General features: G+C 42.6%; 1 protein-coding gene across 2 annotated transcripts in view; it reads right to left on the bottom strand.

The window, feature by feature from the left end:
* prkcha (protein kinase C, eta, a) overlaps positions 1-17945 on the bottom strand; it is a 58992-nt gene that overhangs the window by 2054 nt on the left and 38993 nt on the right. For both annotated transcript variants that reach the window (XM_024430245.2, XM_024430244.2), the window contains 3 exons: positions 10947-11101; positions 5025-5163; positions 4217-4405 (listed from right to left, as the gene is read on the bottom strand). In XM_024430245.2, coding sequence (XP_024286013.1) covers positions 4217-4405; positions 5025-5163; positions 10947-11101 — 483 coding nt within the window. The remainder of the gene's footprint in view (positions 1-4216; positions 4406-5024; positions 5164-10946; positions 11102-17945) is intronic.

Consider the following 17945-nt stretch of genomic DNA (forward strand, 5'->3'; position numbering starts at 1 on the left):
AACTGATTACTTTCCCCATGTTAGGGATGCACATAACAGCATCAGATCAGGTGTTGATAATGTATACTTATACAGGTTCAGGAGTAATGCTGGGAAAGGTACTTTCTTGTATACTGGGTCCTCAGAGTGGAATGAGTCGCTTCTGCCCATAAAAACAACCTCACTGGACAGTTTAAGTTTAAAAAAAAAACTGTCTTCTGTGCCCATTTGAATGTACCTTATGATGTAACTGCAATGATGAGATAGATGTTCTTATTCTTTGTTTTTATGTTTTATTATCTCGCTGTCATACTGTGTTGCAACTGTTGGATTTTGCCTAGCCATCTTGTGTCAAGAGGACCACAATGGAAATAAGTCCTAGACTTTGTGTGTTATCCTCGATGATTTTACTAATATGCACGTTTGGATTTAAGTTTTATGGTCAATTTAATAAACGAAACATTTTAAAAAATCAGCTCACACCTCCATTCTGCTCCTCCCACCTATAGGTAGAAATTTAAATAGGAAGCTACCATGGTAAGGACCGTTCAACATTGGTCTGACCAAACAAAATCTATGCTTCAAGATTGCTTTGATCACACGAACGGGGAAATGTTCCAGGTTGCCTCTGAGAATAGTATTGACGTATACACTGACTTGGTGACAGGAAATGCATAGAGGATGTTGTTCCCACAAGGCAAAGTGTGGCTACTTTGAAGAATCTCAAATATAAAATATATTTTGATGTGTTTAACACTTTTTTGGTTACTACATGATTCCATATGTGTTATTTCATAGTTTTGATCTCTTCACTATTATTCTACAATGTCAAAAATAGTACAAATAAAGAAAAACACTAGAATGAGTAGGTGTGTCCAAACTTTTGACTGGTACTGTATGTAAGAATGTTGTTCATCGACTACAGCTCAGCTTTCAACTCCATTAGTGCCCTCATGACTAAGCTCAGGGCCCTGGGTCTGAACTCCTCCCCATGCAACTGGGTCCTGGTGGGTTGACTCCAAGTGGTGAAGATAGGCAACAACACCTCTGCCACACTGATCCTCAACACCGGCCCCACAAGGGTGTGTGCTCAGCCCCCTCCGGTACTCCCTGTTTACCCATGACTGCTTGGCCACGCACGTCTCCAACTCAATCATAAAGTTTGCTCACAACCCAACAGTGGTAGGCCTGATTACCAACAACGATGAGATAGCCTACAGGGAGGAGATTAGAGCCCTGGCAGAGTGGTGCTTCAAGTTCCTCGGTGTGCACATCACCGACAACCTGAAAAGCGGTCCATTCACACAGACAGGATGGTGAAGAAAATGCATCTGCGCCTCTTCAACCTCAGGAGGCTGAATAAATTTGGTTTGGCCCCTAGGACCTTCACGAACTTCCACAGATGCACCATTGAGAGCATCCTGTCAGGCTGCATCACCGGCTGGTACGGCAATTGCACCGTCCGCAACCGCAGGGCTCTCCAGAGAGTGGTGCAGTCAGCCCAACGCATCACCAGTGGCACACTGCCTGCCCTTCAGGACATCTGTAGCACCTAATGTCACAGGAAGGCCAAGAAAATCATCAAGGACCTCAGCCACCCGAGCAACGGCCTGTTCACCCCGCTACCATCTAGAAGTCCGAGACAGTACAGGTGCATCAAAGACGGGACCGAGAGACTGAGAAACAGCTTCAATCTTCAGGCCATCAAACTGTTAAACAGTCACCACTAACTGGCCTCTGCCCAGTACCCTGCCCTGAACCTCAGAGACTGCTGCCCTATGTATATAGATTAAGTGAACACTGGTCACTTTAATAATGTTTAGATACTGTTTCACCCACTTTATATGTATGTATATGTATACTGTAGTCTAGTCACGGCTCATCCTAATTTTTATTTTTATGGATTGTGTGTGTATTTCTTTGTTGTTGATATTACTGCACTGCCGAAGCTAGAAACACAAGCATTGTGTACACATCTACAAATCTGTGTACGCAACCAATACACTTTGCTTTGAGACCAGACCACAATTAAACTGAGATTTAATCTAAGCCACTCTTCAACACCCCAGAGCCCAGAGCCATTGCATTTTTTATAACAAAACAGTTCACAAGGAGAGGAGAGGAGAAAGTAGAGCTGATGTAGAGAATGGAAGACACAAGCAGAGACAAGAAGACAAGACGAGGCCAGGAGAGAAGAGTAGAGGAGCAGAGGAAATTGGTTAGTCAGTTCATGATGGGACAGAGAAATGCACTATGTAATTCCCTCCTCCTCAACTGACCACAAAATGTAAATTGGGAAATCCTACTTGAGTCTATCATATTTTCCACTGGCTACACCGGGCCTGTGCCATCCACTCTGCCAGGCCTGAGAACTAAACTCTGCAGACAGACAACAAGCCTACTATATCAGATGAAGAGACATGCAAAGAAATAGGACACAGGCACATTTACCCCGCTCTTATGTCCCAGTCAAATATGAGGTGGGATAATGTTCACCTTAGCATCTCAACTGTCAAACACCAAACAATGTGCGCTCTCTGTTTGAATAACCAGTCTCAGGGCTCAAACACACGGGATGTTGCTTGCAGGAAGTAGAACCCTGGTGAGCGAACAGCTTTCAGTATAAATAGAGCAGCGAGTTAAATCCACTCAACTGTTGAAAGTCTTTGGATTTGATGACACGAGTTTGCCTTTACATAACATGATGTGTCGCTAGGGGGGCAGAGGGGAGGAGGCAGCGTTATTTATAGTGGTGGGGTAGTGGACTGTGCCTTAATGTAGTTATGTAAGACAGAGGGAGCACTGTGAGGCTAGTGTCATACACGAGGACCCAGATTATTTATTATCCACCCCGATGCGCTGACCAAAAATCCATCCCCAAAACCCTGTCCTGTATGTTCTCTCCTATCTGAGAGCTTATATTATTTTTTAACCCTGTGATCACTTGTGGCAACAGATGGGTGCCAGATGGGTGCCAGTTCTGCTTGCATGGAAGTGTTGCTACTGCTTCTCTCTACATGGTGGTCTGTAATGTTGATATTCTATTACGCAAACCGCTTGTGGTAGGTTAATTGGACTTGTCATTTTTTCCTCACACGGCTCTAAATACACAACTGCGTATAGATCGATTTTCTTGCCCTTTGGTTCAGAGACAAAATGTACTCTGACAGAGTTGGGCCCGAAATGATTGACACCTTCCTGATAAACATGAGCAATAATGACTGTGTACAATAATTCAAATCTGAGCTATATTGTATGCAACAAAAAAAGGGGGACTTTTTCTATTTATTCATACTAATACAATTGCTGAGAGAAATAGAAATTAAAAATTATTGACACCCCTAAAGATTTGTAGAAATAAAGTAGTCTAAAGTTAAGTATTTGGTCCCATATTCCTAGCACACATTGACTACATCAAGCTTGTGATTCTATACTGAACAAAACTATAAACGCAACATGTAAAGTGTTGGTCTCATGTTTAATGAGCTGAAATAAAAGGTCACAGAAATGTTCCATACGCACAAAAAGCTTATTTCTCTCAAATTATGTGCACAAACTTGTTTACGTCCCTGTCAGTGAGCATTTCTCTTTTGCCAAGACAATCCATCCACCTGACAGGTGTGGCATATCAAGAAGCTGATTAAACTGCATGATCATTACACAGGTGCACCTTGTGCTGGGGACAATAAAAGGCCACTCTAAAATGTGAAGTTTTGTCACACATCACAATGCCACAGACATCTCAAGTTGAGGGAGCGTGCAATTGGCATGCAGACTGTAGGAATATCCACCAGAGCTGTAGCCAGAGAATTTAATGTTCATTTCTCTACCATAAGCCGCCTCCAACGACAGGATAGTCTGAGACCAGCCACCCAGAAAGCTGATGAAACTGAGGAGTATTTCTGTCTGTAATAAAGCCCTCGTGGGGAAAAACAAATTCTCATTGGCTGGGCTTGGCTCCCTAACAATTTTGTCCAGTCCCAAACTTGATGTAGTCATTGCATGCTAGGAATATGGGACCAAATCCTAAGCTTTTGACTACTTTATTTATACAAATCTTTAGGTGTGTCAATAATTTCAGACTCCACTGTATATTCTCTCATGTAAACAATATAAAGGCCTCTGGAACATGAACAGCATTGAGTGTTATTGACATGACTAACTGTGGTCATTTAGGACAGATAGATGAGCTCCGCATTAAGGATGGACTTTTATTTTTTTTTTAGGATGGACTTACAGCTTTCAGGATATTGACTGCATCAGCACTCAGCCAGGATGCATAGATAATCTCCTCATTCAGGATGGACTCAAACAGGTCGTCCTCGTTCTCTGCCTCGAAGGGGGCGTGGCCAGACAGCATCTCGTAGAGCAGCACCCCGAGAGCCCACCAGTCCACAGACGGCCCATACAGCATCTCCTGAAGAATCTGGGTACCCAAAACACATGACATTTAACAACATTACACAACATAGTAGAGACCTTCTAAAGTACATCAACTGGAGTTTTACTAAATGTAACACCAAACTCCAGAGCCAAGACAGTTCCTTGGGTTTCGCTGCTCTTCACTGGGATACACTAAGGACTGAGTGTTGGGGGTGGCAATGAAGCCATTCATCAAAATCAGACTAAATGCTTTACGTACAAACACATGCATACTCCACATTCATAAACTCACTAATTCGTAACCAAGGACCCCTCTCTTGGTGAATTTTGTGGTGGGGATTTAAAGAGTGTTGGCAAACAGAGCCTTTGAGAGGCAGATGGGGCTCTCCTAACAGAACTGAAGTGGTTTCAGGGGGCCAACCCAACACAGGTGTGTTACCTAGCTGCTAACCACCAGGGAGACTGGACTAGAAGACCAGTGTTAACAGTACTGGGTATTCTGAGTGGTGGGGTGACATAGTGGGGCTGGCTCCTAAATAATGTGAACTCCAATGTCCTTCGAAAGATAGATGGGAGACCGATACTTAATGATTCCCATTGGTGTAAAGAATGCAATCTTAGAGCAGATGAAGGGGTATATGAGTGGAGGGAGGTAAACTGACCTCTGGGGCGATGTAGTCAGGCGTCCCACAGAAGGTGCCCGTGGCCACACCTTCAAACATGCCCTCCTTGCACATGCCAAAATCAGCCAGCTTACAGTGTCCATCCTTATCAAGGAGCACATTGTCCAGTTTAAGATCCCTGGAAAACATAACACCTCATTACAGACATTTCCAGACCTGTAGACTCCTAAACGCATTCATTTTTGGGGGGAAACTATTCAACTATTACTTCAGTATGTTCCCAATTGGTGCGGCAGGGTAGCCTAGTGGTTAGAGCGTTGGACTCGTAACTGGAAGGTTGCAAGTTCAAATCCCCGAGCTGACAAATCTGTTGTTCCGCCCCTGAACAGGCAGTTAACCCACTGTTCCTAGGCCATCATTGAAAATAAGAATTTGTTCTTAACTGACTTGCCTAGTTAAATAAAGGTCAAATAAAAAATTAAATTACCAGTGAGTCAGCAAATACTGCTATTTTAATTTTGTGACGGCTAAACTATCCTAGTCTAACCCCTTCGAGAGTTGTTGCTAAAATATGTCTGTGAGGTGAAAGAATATGGTGAGTTAGACCACATGTAGACCGTGACCAACTGTAGGACCAGGAGACACAGAGGAGAACTGAACAGAGAGCTACTGTTGGCCAGGACACTGACCAATGACTGACAGCAGAGAAGAGTCTGTCACAGTCATACGACAGAGCCTAATGGGGAAGGGGGATGAGCAGGGGAATGGCTGGGCTGCAGTGTCAATATTGATCTGTCCCCCCCAAAAATGTGGAGAACTTCAAACACAGACATTAACAAAATGTTTTGGCGTTGGGCTCTTGTCGCTCTGGTATCTTTGAAGTTTGTCTAGCGTCTTTGAATTAGCACTGTAACGAGGAGAAGCAATATTCAGGAGAAGCAGTAAGGTAGGAGCAGAGCAGAGTCATTAGTAATTTCCTTCATAATGAATCATCCCCCATAACAATAAATTGTCTGGTCTCTGTCTCCATCTCTATTGGAGGCCCCTCCTCCTCCTCCTCCCCACTAAGGCCGTTGGAGCCTTGGCTATCTGAGAGACAGATTAACCCAGCCAATAGCGCTAATCTGAGATCAGGTGACACAGCAGTGATGTGTCACCAAGGTGTTAGACGGGCATGGCTGAGTCTACTGGTAAAGGTGAGGTAATGACTTAATGTGTAGGTTGTGTGTGTGTATGTGTGAGAGGGAGTGAGGAGAAATAAATAGAGTGAAGCCACACAGACACACATTAATGGAAGTATAGTGTGGTTGGTTTAATCTGGTGTTTCCTGTCCTGACTGAATCAGTTCCTCATGGTGCCTCTGGCTCACTGCAAAACAAACAGGGCAAAAAAAGACTTGTAGAAATAAAGCAGTCTAAAGTATAATATTTGCTCCCATACTCCTAGCACGCATGTACTACATGAAGCTTGTGATTCTATACTGAACAAAAATATAAATGCAACATGTAAAGTGTTGGTCCCATGTTTCATGAGCTGAAATAAAAGATCACAGAAATGTTCCATACACACAAAAAGCTTATTTCTCTCATTTTGTGCACAAATTTGTTTACATCCCTGTTAGTGAGAATGTCTCCTTTGCCAAGATAATAAACATGGACAGGTGACTAGGAATATGGCCGAATACAAACAGTGTAGTTATTCCCTCCACAAGGGAATCAAACAAGCAAAATGTCAGTATAGAGACAAAGCGGAGTCGCAATTCAAGGACTCAGACACGAGACGTATGCGTATAATCCTTAGCACGGGTACATCCTGTTTGAGTTTCTGCCTATAGGAAGGGAGGAGCAAAATGGAGCCATGGTCAGATTTGCCGAAAGGAGGGCGGGGGAGGGAGGGCCTTGTATAATGGATGGAGGGCCTTGTATAATTTGCAAATAAATTCATTAAAAATCCTACAATGTGATTTTCTGGATTTTTTTCCCTCATTTTGTCTGTCATAGTTGAAGTGTACCTATGATGAAAATTACAGGCCTCTCATATTTTTAAGTGGGATAACTTGCACAATTGGTGGCTGACTAAATACTTTTTTGCCCCACTGTGTATATATATTTTTAAATACTGCAAAGTTTCCTAAGGACTAGAAGTGATGCAGCCCTCTCTATCGGCACCATTACTCTAAGAAGCCGATTAAACAGCATGATCAATACACAGGTGCACCTTTTGTAAAATGTGCAGTTTTGTCACACAACGCCAGAGATGTCAACAATTTTGAGGGGGCGTGCAATTGGCATGTTGACAAAAGGATTAGCCACCAGTGCGGTTGCCAGATAATTAAATGTTAAATTTATCTACCATAAACCACCTCCAACGTAATTTTTTTGAATTTGGCAGTACATCCAACAAGCCTGACAACCGCAGACCATGTGTATGGCGTAGTGTGGGTGAGCGGTTTGTGGATGTCAACATTGTGAACAGAGTGCCGGGGTTATGGTGTGGGTATAAGCTACAAACAATGAACACAATTGCATTTAAATCGAGGGCAATTTTAATGCACAAAAATATCGTAACAAGATCCTGAGGCCCATTTGTTTAAGGTATCTGTAACCAACAGTCATGTGAAATGCATAGATTAGGTCCTAATGAATTTATTTCAATTGACTGAGTTCCTCATATGAACTGTAACTCAGTAAAAATCAATGAAATTGTTGCATGTTGCATTTATATTTTTGTTCAGTATAAAAGCACAACCAAATTACAGTAGAAAAACAATATGTTTGATTTTTGGTTTAGTTGTCATCTAAATGTGTTATTACTGCGCTGTCAACCATTTAAAAGCATAACAAAGTTCAAATGGGAACACAATGTCAGATATTTGTATTTATACAACAACTTAACGTGTTATGAGCTTCATCTAATAGAACAACCAAATGTCCTGGGTTGCAGTTGAGATTACATTAAAAAGTACATAGTGCAAGTGAACAATGCTGTTCAAGATTCTGCACAGATTATGAAAGCAACTGAAGATCTCCACAGACCTGCAACCTTTGAATACTATCTTGAACATGCACGCTTGATTACGTAAGAGATTTAGAGTTACAATAGGCTAACCTCAAAATGTGGCCATAGATGTGTTATTCATTTTAAGGTTGAATAAATACTGTTACATATGAAAGATTATTGAATTGTGTTTGGTTGACCACGCAACCAAATATCAACATTTCAAGGATATCTAATGCTTGGATAGTTTCATCTGAGCCACTGGCTTAATCTTATTCTTTACATTTTTGTTGTTGAAGTTAGAGATGTGAATCCAACACGTAATTTGTTAACAAGTTAATAGGGAATTTACTGTATTGCAAAAGTGATATTAAATTGTGTTTGGTTGTCAAATTCCAGTTTGTCTACAATTTAATACAATGTAATATCCCACTGGGCACAAATTGGTTGAATCAACATTGTTTCAATGTAATTTTTCAACATATTGAATGTGAAATTGTTGTTTTATGGGTGAAATTTGAAATCACAGGATTATGTCATCATGGTTACACATTTTCAACATAGATAAACCTTATATAAAATATGTTGAATTTGCACCTTTTGAAATACCGTTATATCCACTATCAGAAAAAAAACAATCCGAGAGTTTATATATCTACAGCTATCCATTTGGTCTCCCAAACCCAGCCCTGCTCAGCTTTAATATTTGTCACTGACTACTATGTGCTATCGTGAGAATGATTTTGAGAGATCTCTTAGTAACTAAATATATTCACTGATGCTATCAGCGAATTCCAAAGCTGAAATTTTAACAAAGCAAATTAAATGTAAGCATACTTTATAAGTCATACAGTATTTCAATTATACTTTTTAGGCCTAAAAAGCATTTGCAAAGTCATCAACGACTTTTGTTTCAATTCAAACTAGGGTAAAAAAAAAAATTAAAAGACAATACAGTTGAAGTCGGAGGTACATACAGTCGTGGCCAAAAGTTGAGAATGACACAAATATTAATTTCCACTAAGTTTGCTGCTTCAGTGTCTTTAGATATTTTTGTCAGATGTTACTATGGAATACTGAAGTATAATTACAAGCATTTCATAAGTGTCAAAGGCTTCTATTGACCCTTCTTTTTCAAGACCTCTGCAATCCGCCATGGCATGATGTCAATTAACTTCTGGGCCACATCCTGACTGATGGCAGCCCATTCTTGCATAATCAATGCTTGGAGTTTGTCAGAATTTGTGGGTTTTTGTTTGTCCACCCACCTCTTGAGGATTGACCACAAGTTCTCAATGGGATTAACGTCTGGGGAGTTTCCTGGCCATGGACCCAAAATATAAATGTTTTGTTCCCTGCTTTTGCCTTATGGCAAACTGTTCCATCATGTTGGAAAGGGCATTGTTCGTCACCAAACTGTTCCTGGATGGTTGGGATAAGTTGGTTTCGGAGGATGTGAGTGAGCCCACTTCCTTGGCTGAGAAGCAACCCCACACATGAATGGTCTCAGGATGCTTTACTGTTGGCATGACACAGGACTGATGGTAGCGCTCACCTTGTCTTCTCCGGATATAGGATATATCGATATATGGTTTACTGTGGATATAAGTACTTTTGTACCCGTTTCCTCCAGCATCTTCACAAGGCCCTTTGCTGTTGTTCTGGGATTGATTTGCACTTTTCACGCCAAAGTACATTAATCTCTCAAATTAGGTTGAAACAACGTTGATTCAAACAGTTTGTGACCAGTGGGTGGTGGGGTTTTCAGGCTGGAGTCCAATGACACCGTTTTACTAAAGAATTACCCTCCACTTAATCACAAACCCTGCCTGCTTCCTGTCCTCTGGTTTATCTCAGTTTTTGTTTGGCTCTCTACTCCAACCTCAGTCTCTACCTCATCCACCTAATTCCTCTTCATCACTTCCTGTGAGTGGCACGGCTGGGCAGTGAATCTAGCGTAGATATTATAGACATTAGACCTTTGTCTATGATATGTAGGTCATAGTCACAGTGTGTTCATGACCTTGGGGTCAAACTGCCATGCTGGAAACATCTCAGTGCATTCTGAACGTCTGCCGCATGCTGACTTGATCTGCTGTGAATCACATATCCAACTGGTGATTGGGAAACAGCTGCAGCCATAGAGAGAGGAACCAAGTGCTTCCCAATCATACAGGGAGCGGAAAGTACTAGTAGGGGGAGTAGTTGGTGACTTACTGACTTACTAACCCAAACCATTTACATATCTGGACTTCAAATATGTAAGAATGACTAACAGCACAGTGAGCAAACCTAAAGAGATTAAGGACTAGTCAAGGAGGGGACCTTGTGGTCTGTAACATTTTGACATTGGGTACTATTAGCTCTGGTCTTTGATTTAAGATAATATTAATGGTCTAAAATCGAGATTAAAGCACTTTTGCAAAATAATTTTGTTGCTCCATTTTATTGCCCCTAATTGGCTGATAATACACCCTTTACCTTGAGGTGAAAGAGCACGAGGAAGAGATACAGTAGTTAAGACAATAAGGTGATTAGGTTACATAATACACTTGGGCTACATCTGGGACCATATGTTGAGAAGTCAGCACAGGGTCTTTAGTACTGTTATAGAGCAAGACCTGGTGTTCTAGGGTTAGGGTATTTCCAGGAAAAGACATTAGCTCGTCGCATCAATCTAGCAGTCATACTATGTGGTGCTGACATGGAGGGCTATCTAAATATAAACTCAACATATAGCGTAGCCGCTATCAACATGAGGTTTGGCAGAGAGACCGTTGTGTTGGCTATCACGGTAAGTGGTCAACAACCCTGTAAAAACACTATTAAAAGACCACACACAAATCTAGATGGATTAGAACCAGTCATCTGCCACCTTGGCATCACTTCAATGAAAAGGTTAGCTGTCTCTATATAAGAGCATGTGATTGTGTGTGTGTGTGTGTGTGTGTGTGTGTATTGGACCTGTAGAGGATGCCCTTGCTGTGCAGGAACATGAGTGCAGAGGTGATCTCGGCAGTGTAGAAGCAAGCGCGGCCTTCCTCAAACTTCCTGGACTTCTGGATATGGAACATGAGGTCGCCCCCGTTGACAAACTCCATCACAAAGAACAGGCGGTCCTGCAACACAGGGACAATGGTTCAGTTTGTACATTCACAACAACGAATCCCAACTTTCAACTTCTTTTTGAGGACATACCAAGTTCCTTATGTCAAGGAGGAAGTGACGTCAAACTCTTGTCTATTACCCTAATATACAAAATTGCGTCAACAGAGATAGTCGCCTCGCTTCGAGTCCTTAGGAAACCTTGCAGTATTTAGTTTTTTTAATGTATTATTTCTTACATTGTTACCCCAGGAAATCTAAAGTTTTTTACATACAGCCGGGAAGAACTATTGGATATAAGAGCGACATCAACTTACCAACATTACGACCAGGAATAGGACATACCCGAAGCGGGTCCTCTGTTTGGACCAGCACCCAGGACAATGGATCTAATCCCAGAAGCCGAACCAAAAAACAACTGTGCCTCGGCAGACGGAGCGGCCTCTTAGTCAGGCTCCGTAGACGTGCACATCACCCACTGCTCCAAAGTATACTACTCACCAATGTCCAGTCTCTTGACAACAAGGTAGACGAAATTCGAACAAGGGTTGCCTTCCAGAGAGACATCAGAGATTGTAACATTCTCTGTTTCACGGAAACATGGCTCTCTCGGGATATGTTGTCGGATTCGGTTCAGCCACCGGGCTTCTCCATGCATCGCGCCGACAGAGATAAACACCCCTCCGGGAAGAGGGGTTGTATGCCTCATGATTAACGACTCATAGTGTAATCATAACATATAGGAACTCAAGTCCTTCTGCTCACCCGACCTAGAATTCCTTACAATCAAACGCCGGCCATATTACCTCCCAAGAGAATTCTCGTCAGTTATCTCCACAGCTGTGTACATTCCCCCTCAAGCAGACACCAAGACGGCCCTCAAGGAACTTCACTGGACTCTATGTAAACTGGAAACCATATATCCTGAGGCTGCATTTATTGTAGCTGGGGATTTTAACACGGATACCTTAATTCAATATTGATTGCAGTACTCGCGGGGGTAATACAATCGATCACTTATACTCTAACTTCCAGGACACATACAAAGCCCTCCACCGACCTCACTTCATTAAGTCCGACCACGACCCCATCTTGCTCCTACCATCTTATAGGCAGAAACTCAAACAGGATGTACCAGTGACTAGAACCATTCAATGCTGGTCTGACCAATCGGAATCCACGCTTTAAGATTGTTTTTATCACGCGGACTGGGATATGGTCCAGTCAGCCTCAGAAAATAACACTGATCTTTACGCTGACACGGTGAGTGAGTATATAAGGAAGTGCATTGGCGATGTTGTACCCACTGTGACTATTAAAACCTACCCTAACAAGAACCCATGGATGGATGGCGGTATTAGCGGAAAACTGAAAGCGCAAACCACCGCATTTAACCATGGAAAGAGGTCTGGGAACATCGCTGAATATAAACAGTGTAGTTATTCCCTCCGCAAGGCAATCAAACAAACGAAATGCCGGTACAGGGACAAAGTGGAGTCGCAATTCAACGACTCAGACACGAGACGTATGTTGCCCGCATTGAGGATAATACAGTGCAATTCTTGCAGACCTCTAACAAGGACTGCACCCTCCCCCCTCTCTCCTTCTCTGTGGCCGACATGAGCAAAACATTAAACGTGTTAAATTCCTGGGGATAGGTGGGACGGTAGTGTCCTCGACAACAGCAAGTGAAATTGCAGAGCGCCAAATTCAAAAACAGAAATACTCATAATAAAAATTCCTAAAACATACAAGTGTTATACATCAGCTTAAAGATGAACTTATTGTTAATCCAACCGCTGTGTCGGGTTTCAAAAAGGCTTTACGGCGAAAGCAAACCATGAGATTATCTGAGAACAGCGCCCAGCAGACAAATAATTAAACAGTAACCAGCCAAGCAGAGGAGTAACAAAAGTCAGAAATAGCGATAGAATTTATCACGTACCTTTGATGATCTTTGTGTGGTTGCACTCAAGACTCCATGTGACTCAATAAATGTTTGTTTTGTTCAATAAAATCCCTGTTTATGTCCAAAAACCTCAGGTTTGTTGGTGCGTTTTGTTCAATAATTCATCGGCACAAAGCGCGGTCACAGCAGGCAGACGAAAATCATAAAAGTACCATAAAAGTTCGTAGAAACATGTCAAACGATGTTTATAATCAATCCTCAGGTTGTTTTTGTCATAAATAATCTATCATGTTTCAACCGGACAATAGCTTCGTCAATAGAAAAGAAAGAAAGGCGAGCTCTCGGGATCGCGCAGGACACATCTCTGGAAATTTCCACTGGCCTCTCATTGAAAGTGGTGTTTCTTCCTCATTTTTTAGAGTAAAATCCAGAAACAATGCCTGAAGACTGGCCACATGTAGTGGAAGCCATAGGAATCGTGAACTGCGTCATAAGTCTTTGTATGGTGGATAGGCTTTCAATGGAAAAACAGGCATTTCAAAATAATAGCACTTCACATGGATGGATTCTCCTCAGGTTGTAGCCTGCCATATCAGTTCTGTTATACTCACAGACATTATTTTAACCGTTTTGGAAACTTTAGTGTTTTCTATCCAAATCTACCAATTATATGCATACCCTAGCTTCTAGGCCTGAGTAGCAGGCAGTTTACTTTGGGCACCTCAGTCATCCAAACTTCCGAATACTGCCCCCTATCCCAAAAAAGTTGACCCTCGCAAGGCTGCTGGCCCAGAAGGCATCCCTAGCCGCGTCCTCGGAGCATGCGCAGACCAGCAGGCTGGTGTGTTTATGGACATATTCAGTCACTCTCTATCCCAGTCTGCTGTCCCCACATGCTTTAAGATGGCCACCATCGTTCCTGTACCCAAGAAGGCAAAGACAACTGAACTAAATGACTATCGCCCCATATTACGCCCTGTCATCATGAAGTGCTTTGATTGACATGTCAAGGATCACATCACTTCCACCTTACCGGCCATCCTAGACCCACTTCAGTTTGCATACCGCCCCAACAGGTCCACAGACGATACGATCGCCATCACACTACCCTATCCCATCTGGACAAGAGGAATACCCAAGTAAGAATGCTGTTCATTGACTACAGCTCAGCATTCAACCCCATACATAGAACCCTCCAAGCTCATCATCAAGCAGGAGGCCCTGGGTCTCAATCCAGCCCTGTGCAATTGGGTCCTGGACTTTGACGGGCCGCCCCCAGGTGGTGATGGTAGGAAACAACATCTCCACTTCGTTGACCCTCAACACTGAGGCCCCACAAGGGTGCATGATCAGCCCCCTCCTGTACTCCCTGTTCATCCATGACTGCGTGGCCATTCACTCCTTCAACTCAATCATCAAGTTTGCAGACAACAGTAGTGTGCTTGATTACGAACAACGACGAGACAACCTACAGGGAGGAGGTGAGGGCACTCGGAGGGTGGTTTCAGGAAAACAACATCTCACTCAACAAAACAAAGGAGATGATTGTGGACTTCAGGAAACAGCAGAAGGAGAACCCACCTACCCACATTGAAGGGGTAGCGGTGGAGAAGGTGGAAAGTTAAGTTCCTCGGCGTACACATCACGGACAAACTGAAAAGGTCCACCCACACAGATAGTGTGGGTGGACCTCAGGAGGCTAAAGAAATTTGTCTTGTGCATCTGTAAAAGTTTGTCAGGGTTTTGGGTGACAATCGAGAGCATCCTGTTAGGCTGTATCACAGCCTGGTATGGCAACTGCACCGCCTTCAAGTGCAAGGCTCTCCAGAGGGTAGATACAAACTTTTACTGATGCACAATTGAGAGCATCCTGTCGGGCTGTGTCACTGCCCGGTACGGCAACTGCACCACCGAGACTCTCCAGAGGGTGGTGCGGTCAGCACAACACATTACCGGGGGCAAACTACCTGCCCTCCATGACACCTACAGCACCCGACGTCACAGGAAGGCCAAAAAGATCATCAAGGACAATAACCACCCGGGCCGCTGCCTGTTCACACCGCTACCATCCAGAAGTCGAGGTCAGTACAGGTGTGTCAAAGCTGGGACAGAGCGACAGAAAAACAGCTTCTATCTCAAGGCCATCAGACTGCTATACAGTAATCTCTAACTCAGAGCGGCTGCTGCCTATATTGAGACCCAATCACTTTAATAAATGGATCACTAGTCACTTTCAACAATGCCACTTTAACTACTTGGATATAGGGGCGCTCTTTTAATTTATGGATAAAAAACGTGCCCGTTTTAAGCGCAATATTTTGTCACGAAAAGATGCTCGACTATGCATATAATTGGCAGCTTTGGAAAGAAAACACTCTAACGTTTCCAAAACTGCAAAGATATTATCTGTGAGTGCCACAGAACTCATGCTACAGGCGAAACCAAGATGAAACTTCAACCAGGAAGTGGGCAGAATTTTTGAGGCTCTGTTTTCCATTGTCTCCTTATATGGCTGTGAATGCGCCGGGAATGAGCCTGCCCTTTCTATCGTTTCTCCAAGGTGTCTGCAGCATTGTGACACATTTGTAGGCATATCATTGGAAGATTGGCCATAAGAGACTACATTTACCAGGGGTCTGCCCGGTGTCCTTTGTCTAAATTGGTGCGTAATCTACAAGCTGCACGCAGTCATCCAGTGATTGAGAGGAGAGAGGAGGCTTTCAACGAACGATATATCATGAAGAGATATGTGAAAAACACCTTGAGGATTGATTCTAAACAACGTTTACCATGTTTCAGTCGATATTATGGAGTTAATTTGGAAAAAAGTTTGGCGTTTTGATGACTGATTTTTCTTTTTTTTTTTGGTAGCCAAACGTGACGCACCAAACGGAGCGATTTCTCCTAAACAAATAATCTTTCAGGAAAAACTGAGCATTTGCTATCTAACTGAGTCTCCTCATTGAAAACATCTGAAGTTCTTCAAAGGTAAATGATTTTATTTGAATGATTTTCTGGTTTTTGTGAAAATGTTGCCTGCTGATGCTAACGCTAAATGCTACGCTAGCTGCGCTAGCTGTTACACAAATGCTTGTTTTGCTATGGTTGAGAAGCATATTTTGAAAATCTGAGATGACAGTGTTGTTAACAAAAGGCTAAGCTTGAGAGCTAGCATATTAATTTCATTTCATTTGCGATTTTCATGAATAGTTAACTTTGTTATGCTAATGAGCTGCGGGGATAATTACACTCCTGGATACAGGTTTTTTTCGTAGCTAAACGTGACGCACCAAATGGAGCGATTTCTCCTAAACAAATAATCTTTCAGGAAAAACTGAGCATTTGCTATCTAACTGAGAGTCTCCTCATTGAAAACATCTGAAGTTCTTCAAAGGTAAATGATTTTATTTGAATGATTTTCTGGTTTTTGTGAAAATGTTGCCTGCTGATGCTAACGCTAAATGCTACGCTAGCTGCGCTAGCTGTTACACAAATGCTTGTTTTGCTATGGTTGAGAAGCATATTTTGAAAATCTGAGATGACAGTGTTGTTAACAAAAGGCTAAGCTTGAGAGCTAGCATATTAATTTCATTTCATTTGCGATTTTCATAAATAGTTAATGTTGCGTTATGGTAATGAGCTTGAGGCTGTATTCACGATCCCAGATCCAAGATGGCTAGAATCAAGAGGTTAATGATGTTTACATATCTTACATTAGTCATATCATATGTATATACTGTATTTTATACCATCTATTGCACCTTGCCTATGCCGCTTGGCCATCGCTCATCCATAAATTTATGTATATATTCTCATTCACCCCTTTAAATTTGTGTGCATTAGGTAGTTGGTGGGGAATTGTTAGATTACTTGTTAGATAGTACTGCACTGTCGTAACTAGAAGCACAAGCATTTTGCTACACTCGCATTAACATCTGCTAACCATGTGTATGTGACCAATAACATTTCATTTCACGAGCCCATATAGCAGATTCATCTGGCTGTCACTGCAGAGCCATGACTCCCTGATACCAATGGGAAGATAAATGTATTTTATTTGTATTAGTTACATGCGCTGAATACATCTTACAGTGAAATGATTACTTAAGAGCCCCTAACCGACAATGCAGTTAAAAAATGGATAAGAATAAGAAATAAAAGTAACAAGTAATTAAAGAGCAGCAGTAAAATAGCAATAGCGAGACTATATACAGGGGGGTACCGGTACAGAGTCAATGTGCGGGGACACTGGTTAGTTGAGGTAATATGTACATGTAGGTAGAGTTATTAAAGTGACTATGCATAGATGATAACAACAGACAGTAGCAGCGGTGTAAAAGGGGAGTGTGCACATATCCAATGGCTACCCAGACTTAGGGTGTTCAGGAATCTTATGGCTTGGGGATAGAAGCTGTTTAGAAGCCTCTTGGACCTAGACTTGGTGCTCCAGTAACGCTTGCCATGCAGTAGCAGAGAGAACAGTCTATGACTAGAGTGGCTGGAGTCTTTGACAATCTTTTTGGCCTTCCTCTGACACCGCCTTGTATAGAGGTCTTGGATGGCAGGAAGCTTGGCCCCAGTTACTAGGCACCCTCTGTCATGTCTTGTGGTCAGAGGCCGAGCAGTTGCCAGGCAATGATGCAGGCAATGATGCAACCAGGATGCTCTCAACGGTGTACCTGTAGAACATTTTGAGGATCTGAGGACCCATGCCAAATCTTTTCAGACTCCTGAGGGGGAATAGGTTTTGCCGTGCTGTCTTCACATGACTATCTTGGTGTGCTTGGACCATGTTAGTTTGTTGGTGATGGACACCAAGGAACTTGAAGCCCTCAACCTGCTCAGTCTTCTTTTTCCTGTAGTCCACAATCATCTCCTTTGTCTTGATCAAGTTGAGGGAGAGGTTGATGTCCTGGCACCACATGGCCAGGTCTCTGACCTCCTCCCTA

This window comes from Oncorhynchus tshawytscha, linkage group LG08 (assembly GCF_018296145.1).
Source record: "Oncorhynchus tshawytscha isolate Ot180627B linkage group LG08, Otsh_v2.0, whole genome shotgun sequence".
Lineage (NCBI taxonomy): Eukaryota > Metazoa > Chordata > Actinopteri > Salmoniformes > Salmonidae > Oncorhynchus > Oncorhynchus tshawytscha.